General features: G+C 35.0%; 1 protein-coding gene across 1 annotated transcript in view; it reads left to right on the top strand.

Annotated features, from left to right (window-relative positions):
• Nucleotides 1-2662: 2662 nt before the first annotated feature.
• LOC136264399 (uncharacterized) overlaps nt 2663-11777 on the top strand; it is a 28031-nt gene continuing 18916 nt past the window's right edge. The window contains exon 1 of the mRNA XM_066059128.1: nt 2663-2786. Coding sequence (XP_065915200.1) covers nt 2717-2786 — 70 coding nt within the window. The 5' untranslated portion in view covers nt 2663-2716. The remainder of the gene's footprint in view (nt 2787-11777) is intronic.

The raw sequence follows: 11777 nt of genomic DNA, 5'->3' as shown, positions 1-11777 counted from the left end.
AATTTTCCTAAGAGGCACAAAATGGCTATCTAACTGACTAAGTGACTATACACATCTGCTTAGATTGATCATTTTAAAGAAGCAGTAGTGAACCTTGTTGACTTAGCCTACATTAAATTAGTGCATTACCTGAATTGCATACAGGTATGTGAAAAAACACCAGTAACTTGAGAGCGCCGGTCCACACAAGTTTAATCATCCACATAAGTTACCACTCATTTGAGAAGTATTAGGGAATAGTCCCATGATCTGGTATTGGGATTGTAGAGGTGGATCAATGGGATAAGTTTCCACACCACTGCTGGTTTGTCTAACTCTGGTGCTTGCTCAGTTAAGCATACTCCTCCAAACATGACCAATCTCTTATAATAGATGTTAATTGATGGTGGGGGATATGGCAAGTCAGGCAGCTTTTCCCATACCTGACCTGCAGTTGCATCAGTATTGTTCTGTAGTAGAAGTGGAAGTGAATTTTAAGCAACCATGATACTTGTCTGACTGCAATCAAACTTGTCAAAGCCAACAGTGATATACATCTACTATATTATAGTACGTATGCATTGAGCTGGATCCTCAAAAAACATTTAATGACTCATGGATGGAAGGAATTTGACACATTTGTAGTACTGCTTGCCGGACCCACTAAAAATATTTCAAAATCTTTTTGTTCAAATGTCTGACATAATATTTATGGCCAATTAAAGTCTTCACCATACATTTCCTATAGGAAGCCATAAAATACACAGTCTATTACAGCCCTTTCCTGAACTTGTAATGGAGCCAAACCATACATGACATCTTTGCTATCACCACTAATCATCTGTTTGGCTGAAATGTTAACTCTCTTGAGAAAAAAGCTCAACTTTTAATTTTCAGCTGTTTTTCAGGATCCAGCTCAACTTGTACATACTATAGCAGATGACCTGGTTGATTTACGATGTGTGGTAATCATTCAACCTCTGTCCAGTAGAGTTGGAAAGATGGTTTTTATCAAAATGAAGTACCTAGTCATAATTCTAAAAGCTGAAGTGCCTGTAACACCTCCAGCTACAATGACTTTTGACCGGTAGTATACTGCAGCACAGTGGTGATGTGCAGTTGGCATCTCTGGGTATGGAGTGAGCCACTTACTGTACTTTTCATCCCATAAGAACACTTTATTGCTTGATGTTACTCCACCATTACCTTCAGCTTCAATCCCTCCGATAGCTAATAATTGTTGTAAAGCAGGTATGGATACCAAAGTAAACTGGATACATGGAAGAGCTGGTAATGCTGACCATTTGTCTTCTTTTGAATTGTATTTGTATGGATATGGTAGCTCACCTTCAGCTCATAGTCCAGTGACTTAACCATTTTCATTCAGGTCATGATCAGTGATGGAAGTGATGTAGCTTGGTCTTGGTAGGTCATCACATTGTTGCCATGTCAACTTAAGGGAGCTCCAGAAATCTAAACTTGCTTTGCTGTTAGTGACCTATACATTACGCACAGATAGTTATCAATAAAAACAAACATTATAAAAGTAGGCATGTATGAATACACTGCAAGCTCATTCCTAATCATTTTACATACTTCATCCACCAAAATTTGGTGCATGGATATGTATAAATCACCCCATGGAATTTTCTGGCCCATCATTATTGCTAGGCATGAGGCTTTTACGTATGTTCATAAAATTGAGTATTGTACTATATGTTTCTGAGCAGTAATCAAAATACCACCAATTGTGATAAATGCTCATTATTTATAACATCATCTTTGGTGGTCAATTTATCAGTTTACTGCTGTATCAGACCAGTAATTTTTCAGCGTTAGCTGGTTGTAATATTAGAACATTTAATTTTATAATCATTTTTCTGCATTCATGTTTCAGACTCCCTGTATTCACAGGCTTTAAGCCTTTTCATAGGTCCCTAGTGGGATAGCATTCACTGAATGTGAATGCCTTTTAGAGCAGTGTACTTATGTGAATGTTCTATTAGAATTTCTGTCTACTGGAATTGAGCAAACAGCAGATTTTCTTACTGCTATATAAAACTTTACAATGCCAGTACAATGTCCAATTCCCACATATTATTCCCTGTATAAGCAGAAATTTTGGCGAGCAAAAGATTTGGCGTTTACTTATCCATTTGGCAAGGGTTTTAATGCATGCTTCTAAATTGGTAATGTGTGACAGCTTTTCATCTACAAAGACATATGGATGCCTTACACCTACCTTGACATCTAGCTCTTTGATGGAATGGAAGGACAGAGGATTATTTAATCAATAGTACAATAGCTATCAAAAAGTAAGCATACTGATTGGGCACATTCTCCTGACAGATGCAAAGCATGCCAAGTCAGAGGGTCTGGGGGTATTCCCCCAGGAAATTTCGAAACTGAATTAGATTATCTGAGATTAAATATGAGGGTGATTGGATTGTTGTTGCTAGTTGTATTGGGGCATTTTAAGTTTGAAATTTACAGCAAGCTTTCTACCAAATGCATACCACCTAGGAAATTTTTGCACTCTATGCCAGACTGATTTTTTAACAGATACTACGACTGAATATTTGCATGACTGCTGTAATAGGGTGACTGTTCTATTAGAGTGTCTCGATCTTTGTAGAAGTCACACTGTTATATAGGCGCCTTATAAGATATATTACGAGTAATGGTTTGCCGCCACTGCTGCACTGGATTGCTATGGATCTCATTGAGCAGAGCTTGGATGGTATCTCTTATACTGAGGCTTCTTATGTATCTTCGAATCTACAAGGAAGATTTACACAGTTGTATAAGTTCGTTTTATTGTACACTGTAAATTCAGAAGTGTGAAGTTCATACTGATGGTATGACTCCTGCGGTCACTTAGTGTGGTCGTCATACCTCTGAAGTATGAGCATCACACTAAGCGACCGCAGGAGTCATACCATCAGTATGAACATTACACTTCTGAATTTACAGTGTAGCTATGTGTTGATAAGTAGCTATGGGGCAGCTACTATTGTATGAGGCCCACTTGTGGCACCTTATAAAGTAGGGCCCAGAGCAAAACTTCCCAGTTGCCCCCCCCCCCTTCCTGTCCGCAGCGGCCCTGACTGCTACTACACAATGAAGTCGTGTTCCAAAACTGGAATCAAAACCATAATTCAGTTTTTAATGTTATACTGACTTCTAGAATTGGAAACGTAACTAATCCTCAAGATTGCAAACTGCTATTCTCACAAATTATAGCTGGAACTAAAATAACAATCTGTTACTGGGCCAACTCTACCGGAAACAATCTGTTTAATAATATAACAGGTTTTTGAGTAGCTAGTGCTTCCATTGTTTGCTTTCAAGGGGCAGACTTAGAGTGTGGGCCAGTGCCCCCCTCAAAAGTTTCATCATTTTACATAATTATAGCTATAAGCACTTTAAACATATTTCAATCATTATTGGTGCAATTTATGTTTGCGCATGATGTATCCATGGCAATAGCCTGAATACCCCATGTTACAGCTAATATGTAATACTTCCAATGTGTATCAGGCTAAATCAGGTTAATAGCCTGAAACGTGGGCAATCAAAAGAGCATGGGCAGTAGATCAATATGAGTGAAACTACTGGATGCATTTACATGCCTAAAAGATTTGATTATGGGTCAGCAGCTGGTATATTCTGGCTACATTAGGTTATGATGATTGAACAAAATCATTTTGTTACATGAGTGTAATGCTTTAATCATTTATGGAATAATTATATACAAAGTTTACAAAAGGCCTTGATCGGTAAGCTTGCTTGTAGGGTGGTTATTTAATTTAGAGTGGTAATTTCATCTTATCAGTAAGGTGAATAAGCTATAGCACACTACTTCTAACTTCAACCCAACAGTTTTCAACTTGTAGGGTAGCGAGGATAACAAAACACTTGCATCTGAGTGGTTTTCATGTAAGTCATGCATACTAATTAATGTCGGCCTATAACCACTACCCAGTTGTAGCCAGATGTAGCCTTGGCAATGTTGCTAACGGGCTATATTGTGAATGTATACATGTAGCCGAGTGGCTTCTTTGATCTGAGCTTGAGGGGTGAAAGAAAGTGATACATCTAGCTATAGTGTATTTTTGTAATGGAAATTCAGTTACTTAGATGTACAGGTAAAGCTGTAACTATGCATGCTTGTGCTTTTGTATGTATATAACTTACATTCTATATCTGTATTCAGGGGTGGATCTAGGGGGTGGGCTGAAGCCCCCTCCCCCCCTTCACTTTTAGGCTTTACTTGATCAATATGCTGAGGATTATAATTAAATTTTTCTTAGCATAATTATACGATCACTAATAATACAAATACTCCATAAACCCACCTTACAAACATCTTTCCAAGGTATTATCAGTTGATTTATGCTAAAAGGTATGCAACAAGGACCCGGATCAGCATTGGAGGTGTACAAAGTTGAGATACTCTAATAGAACAGTCACCTAACTACTCTAATAGAACATTCAGCGTAAGCAAAAAAAAGTTGGTTCTGTTATGGAATTTTTCCAAATCTTCCTGCGCCTATGCATACAATGAAGTGCATTGGTCTGTTTAAAAGGCTTGTTCATCTACTTGTTTAGTTATTACCGGTACTGGTATACTTAATTCAGGTACACAATCTCCATTGAAAATGCTCTCAGCCGGATTCAGTCTCGTATCATCCAAAATTTCAAATTTTCCAGTTTCAACATTATCATGCATGCAATTGTGAGAGAGTGCATCATGTGCTTGGTTGTCTGAACCTACCCAAACCTTTCCATTAGCACTGAATGCTGCAGAGAGCCATATATATCTAAAGGTAGTATATAAATATCTACAGGCAGAAATATGCATTTTATGTGGAAATGTCTCCAAATTTCAGTATTTTAGCATCTATTTTTTAAAAATTTCCTGGGGGTGCATGCCCCCAGACCCCCCTAGTTCCAGCATGCACAAGGCGTGCAAAGCACACCTCCACCCAAGAGATTAGTACCTTGAGTTAGCCCCCCCCTTTTATAAATCCTAGATCCGCCCCTGGTATTCTAGCTGGTGACAGTTTTGACTAAATTTGTTGAATGGACGCATGAATGTTATATACTAAGCTGAAACAATTAGTAGTACATACAAGGCCTAGACTATGCTCTCCTAAGGAAATTACTTTCCGAGATTAAATTTGGTGGTATATACCTTTGACTAAAAGTTGAAAGTGTTTATTGAAAGTTAATGTCTGCTTATGAGCATTCATTGTTGAACTGTTTCCAAAATTCAGCCGAACTTGAGTTGCCACCAAATTCAATTTCAAAAATTTTCATGTTAGTTATATTATTTTTTCAGGGTCAGTGGCATGCCTCAGACCCCCATAGATAGTTCATGCTTCGTGTTGTGCATAGTGAGTGTGGGTCATTCCATACCAAATCAACAAAAAAAATCCAGACCCCTTTCGATTTTCATGAAATTTGGCACAAACATTGACCCTATCAACAAACTTTCTCGCACGAAAATTTGGCTCATTATATTGGTCTCCCTTTAAGTTATGACCACTCAAAGTTTCTGTTGAAAAATTTATTTTGCTTACATGTCTTCAATAAAATGGCCATAACTTTGCATGTGATTGACGTAGTTACTTCTGGTTTAGAGTTTTGAAATAATTATTAAATTCTCTTTCAGGTGATATATAACAATTTATAATTGCTAAAAGGAAAAGGTCAAACCACAAAACTGTAGCCTTTTCCTTTGATCTTAATTTTCAAAAATAGATATTCTTTAATTAATTTTATTTTAGGTTTACATGTTGCTCTAATACCCATCATTCACCACTGTGAGTTTAAAGTTGGGACCAATAGTCAATCATGAGTTATAAGTGTTAATGTGTAGCCTTGTAATCACTGCTGTTTGTATTGTACAAATAATTATGTGTATATAGTAATTTCCAATACTAATTGCAAGTAACCTTATATTAGTATGTCACAAATCATTTTATGCATTGAAATAGTTAGGGTTTGTATTGACAAAGGCTCACTACAGTGAAGCCATACTAACAAAGCCGTTTTTAAAGCTAAGAAAGTTGGTGCAATAATAATGCTGCCTAGTAAAGAAATCACTGATTATATTTCGCTGTAAGGTCAGTGTCCTATATAATAGAGGTGGCCACTATAACAAGGTGGTCTTATTATAGAGGTAGCTATATTTATAGGGATTTACTGTACATCTAGTGATATTTCAATCTATTCTTTCAATCTTACTGTATAATAATAATAATACGCTGCCACAGATTATAATGATAGTTTCCAATCTTATATGTGTGTATGCAGCTATAATAAATTATAGTAACTGCAGGATGCAAACAACACAGTTATTCATATGTATGTACACACAATAGAGATGCAACAATATATCGATATATCGCGTATCGTATCGTATTATTTTAAGGCAATATCGCTGTATCGATACAAAGTCAAACCGTATCGATATATCGCGTATTGTGATATATCGACATATCGTGGCTTGTAAACATGGCTGACAATCAAATTATTGTAGATTGTGGTTAAACTGAGTAGTATGTAATGCTTCTCAAAGAAAAATCAACTCACTTATTTCTCTTAAAAAACACAACAACATTAAAAACAACACAGATCATTGCTTAGACTCCACTTTGTATTGCGCAATATATCGCTGCATCGTGATACACCAGAGTCAATACATCAATATGTCTACACACTGTATCGTTGCATCTCTAACACGTAATGTGTAATGGTTGAATCGAAATGCCATGTCTTAGTACTGGTCTTAATACCTAGGTGGTTGCTTCATATAGTTGCATTAGAGTAGAAAATGTCCTATTTAAAGTTGACCCTTATAAATTGGTGGCCTTTAAGATGGCCGCTAAGATATGTTCCACTGTATATCACTTTTTGAATCATACTTTGAAAGGGAATGCCTACTACTGACCACTTAAAGGCCATCTTTATATGTTTGTATGTACCTATAAAATGTACACTTCTAAAACCACTACGCATTGCCTTACTTGTCAAAAATTTGATGGAATAGAGTGGATCCCATGACCTGCCTTAGTGGCCACCTGTATAGAAAGTCTACCACTCCATAAGGGCCAATTTTCAATTACAATTGCCTATAAACTTATGCAACTGTATTAAGCAGCTACCTGCACATTAAGACCCAGAAATTTATGCCCTAAGGTAACTAGCTTAAACTCCATACATCAACTGTATCATGATGAAACTACTTAGATATAGCAATGTAGCTCATAATTTGATTCTATAATTGAGAATTGTAGAATCATAGAAATGTTCCATAGAAATTGTGTAACATTGTACAAAGATTCGTTACAGCAATTGCACACTGATACATATCTATAGCTTTAAGTGAAATACATCAATAATCGATTAAAGAAAGGGTCAAGACAATTAACTTCAAAGTTAAATCATATAATAAAGAAGAGTGCTGCAGTAAAAGTTGAGACTGAAAGTGGTGCATATTGCATGATGGTCTCTACAATCATTCACATGTAACTTTGACATGCAACAAAATCTGATGCATTGATATCAGTACACAATTGAATCTTTGAAGGTGTAAGTTGAAAAGATTTTAGAGCCATTCTATTGCAACGGTCATTTATTACTACTTGTTAGAAAAGCTCTACAATACTTCATACCTGTGTTAACAACAAAGAATGCAACTACATAACATCATGTTTTATTTGTAAGTGTTCCAAATTACAGTGGAACTTGTCTTAGCGGCCACCTGTAACGAAAGGCCACCTTTATATTAAGGGCCAACTTTAATTTGTTCTAGTAAGACATTTATACACATCGAATTGTATAAATAGCCACCTGCATATGTGACCAGTTTTGCGAAAAGGGGTCTTCCACTCATATCCAATTCTATGAACTAAGAAGGTCATAACATTGTGTTCAAGAAAGATACAAATCTAAAATTTTCTCCATCCCTTACCCTATGTTGGTACTCCCTACTGTCCAAATTTCAAGGTAATAACTTTTTCCAATCTCATGCAAGTTATGAATTTCCCAAGTTTGTAAATTGGATGTGTGTGGAAGACCCCTTTTCGCAAATCCGGTCACATATTAAGGCCAAAAAAATTTGGCCCTGACTGGCTTAGACAGTTTCCACTGTAGCTATCAAAATACGTACTTGTATATCAAAAATCAGCAATAAATGCTAACAGTAGCAGTAGAAGTTACTGTAGCTAATGAAAATGTAATCAAGTTCAATATCGTCATAACCAGAAACAATATATACAAGCTTGATAAGGAGTAAATTACTTGAGTATATGTATTTAAGTATAAGCTTTTACTGGGTTTTCTTACAAAACATAAACAAATTAACCTTACTTACAAACTAACAATGTATAAAATGATTGTGACATAGTATTATATAAAAAGTTACTAGCAATTGGTATTGCATCTTTGTATACTTGAACCATACAACCATGCAGCAGTGATTACCAGGCTACACATTAACACTCATAACTCATGATCTACTATTGGTCCTAACTTTAAACTCAGTGGTATTAGAGCAACATGTAAACCAAAAATAAAATTAATTAAAGAATATTTATTTTTGAAAATTAAGATCAAAGGAAAAGGCTGCATTTTTGTGGTTTGACCTTTTCCTTTGAGCAATTATAAAATGTTATATATTAGTATGGCTGTTGAAGGGTGATACTTGGAAAAAAATGGTATAAAGATAAATTTGGTATCATTAGATGCAGAATTTTCTGGAGAACAACATATCCAAAATCCTGTAAAATTCTCTTTGGGGAAAAAGAGTTATGGACGTTTGAAGTTTTATGCTAATATAGTGCAACAAGGCATTAACATCCAAAATTTTAAATTTCATGTTTCTGATTATAACTTGAGATGTACACCACATATCTTAATTCTGTTTTTTGTATATGGTTATGCTCATGTATCTGTACTTATTTGTACACAGGTTACCATGACAACAACCACAATTATCTCACGATTTGTCTATTAATTTATAGTTTTTAGTTTTTTCATATCTATAGTTTTACATATAATAGCTATAGTTTTGAGTTGGGTAATAATTTTGTGGTACATAGATGAAAACTCTCATTAAGCCCAACAGGTTATAGTCAGTAGGCCATTTAAGAAAGAATGTTTTAAAAGTAAGCTACGGCCATTTTTGTGGTTTGCATAAGGTTTCATAAAAATATTTCTACTTCAAAAATATTTTGCATATGTTTTCTGGAAGAAAATAGACGTTGCTAAAATCTGTAGAAGTGGTTTTTGTAAATTTCTTTTTAGCATTTTGTTTAATGACATTGTGAACTCACGTTACAGGTTGAAACCACAATTTATGTATAAAAGTGTGCTCTGACACTGTAAATGTATATCCACAGTAAAGCTGCAAATTACACAATACTATTGGGCAGTGCACCACATTAAAGCATAATGAACAAAGTAGTGCATATGAATGCTTTAGGTTTAAGGAAGAAAACCCATCCCTCCTGGAGGAAGACTGAGTATGGCCCCGACTAGACATTTGGGTGACCTGCAGTTCGAATCCTGGGGTTGGAGGGATTTTTTTCCTTACTTTGGCCCCTTTTCTGTTACACCTTATCAGTTATAAGTCATTACATCTAAGTCCTTGAAATTAGGTTAGGTAATCCTAAGGCTGCAGCACATGTTGCTGTCAGACCTTCAGTGCTGGTCACTGTAAAGTGTTAATAATAATGTGTGGACACAGAGGCAAATATTTTGGTATTAGGGTAAAGAATGATTCACTAATGATCAAGACTATACAAGTACAATGCCTAGTGCGGATAAAGAGTATAAATCCACCAGGCATGGAGGCCAGGTCTAGGAAACCAAATAGCTGTTATTTCTATATCCTTTACCACTAGAATTGTGCTCTGGTTTACTGTGGCATTTTTGGTGGATATTTGCAGTCAAATAGTCAAATTATTCTGTAAGGCCTTAGTGATCTTCTGTTTCTCATCAGCATCCCACTTGTATTTTCTTTGCCACAAATATTTTCCCTTTATTAAAAATGTAGCCAACCATTATTTGTCTGAATATCAAAAAGATTGAGCATGTGAAGTTAAGTTTTTAAGATTACTGCACTTATATACCAGCTACCTTGTTTACTGTAGTATTGAAATCCTTAAGGATTGTGCAGGGAACCTTCTAACATTAATTTTACGGTAGTAAAATTCTGTAATCACAAAGGACGACTATACATATAGCTACATCTGAAGTAGACCATAGTACTGTGGTGTTGTGCTGCTTTCAGATCAGTTATTGTATGTATATAGCTAACTAACAGTGATACAGAGAGTTGGGATATGATAATAAGCCTATAGCTATATTATAGCAATATTGACCCGCATGTCCATTTTCTGATGAAAAACAGAAACTCACCAAATAATGCATGACCTAATAACGCTACTCCAATATTTTAAATCATTTTTCTCTCAATTATAAAATTAATATGATAAAGCATGTTTATATTGATCTTTGTTGAAAATCAACTACGATAATTGAAACTTCACCTTGTGTATGTTAACTTGTGATCAGCCTCACAAAGAAGCAAGTAAAGTGTATAAGCCCTAAGGTAGCCATATATAGGCTGGCTGCTGGGGTCTCACTAAATATTATGGTGGAAAGCATGAAAGTGTTGAGGTTGAGGTATTTAATTGCAGGTGCACTTGAAGGTTACATACTGGAATGAGCTCATAAATGCTTACTAAGCTGTGCCATGCTTTAATGCATTTGTAATAATAGACATGTACACAGTTCAATCTAAATGGAAACTGTCATACTTATGGTGTACATGCGGGAGTTTCAAAAAAGTTAAATTATGTCATAACAGTGGTCAATCATAGATTTACAGCTTGAGGGGAGAATATTGTAAAAGGCTATAAATGATTATTGATAAAGAAATTGTTATTGAGAAAGCATGGCACTTCATTTACATTGAAAACGATAATTATATATATATGTATACAAACTGTAACAAAACAAGCATGCAGCTGCACAGTTCTGAATTACCTAAAAGTGAATTTGTTTAGTTTACATTAGAATTTTATGTACATGCATAAGGTTAAGGTTAGAGTGTTTTTTTTTATAAACTCAATAACTAATTCATGCTCCTATATAGTAATTTTTCATTAAAAATCAAACGACTGTATAAAAAAATCTGAAAAGAGATTTCAGAGGATTTTGGATATGTCATTAATGACACCAAATTTATCATTTTGCTGGTTATCACCCTTTAACAGCCAGACCAATACTGGGAATACATGTTTATCTTCTTCCAGAAACATATTATGTAAAATTGTTTTGAGTACGTAAAATTAGAAATATTTTTATGAAACCTTAAGCAAATCACAAAAATGACCGAAACTTAATTTTAAAACATTTTTTTAAAATTGGCTACTGACTGATCATGAATTGTTGGGCTTAATGAGAGTTTTATGTATACCACAAATTATTACCAAACTAAAAAGTATAGCTTTTATACATAAAACTATATAGATATGGATAACAACTAAAAACCATAAATTAATATAAATATACAAATCGCAAGATGATTGTAGTTGTTGTCATGGTACCCTGTGTACAAATAAGTACAGATACATGAGCATAACCATGTACAAAAAACAGAATTAAGATATGTGGTATACATCTCAAGTTATAATCAGAAAAATAAAATTAAAATTTTTGGAGGTTAATGCCATGTTGCACTATATTAGCATAAAGCTTCAAACGTCCATAACTTTTTTTCC

This window comes from Dysidea avara, chromosome 8 (assembly GCF_963678975.1).
Source record: "Dysidea avara chromosome 8, odDysAvar1.4, whole genome shotgun sequence".
NCBI classification, from domain to species: Eukaryota; Metazoa; Porifera; class Demospongiae; order Dictyoceratida; family Dysideidae; genus Dysidea; species Dysidea avara.
The sequence above is the reverse complement of the archived record's forward strand: the minus strand, read 5'-3'. Positions and strand labels throughout refer to the sequence as shown.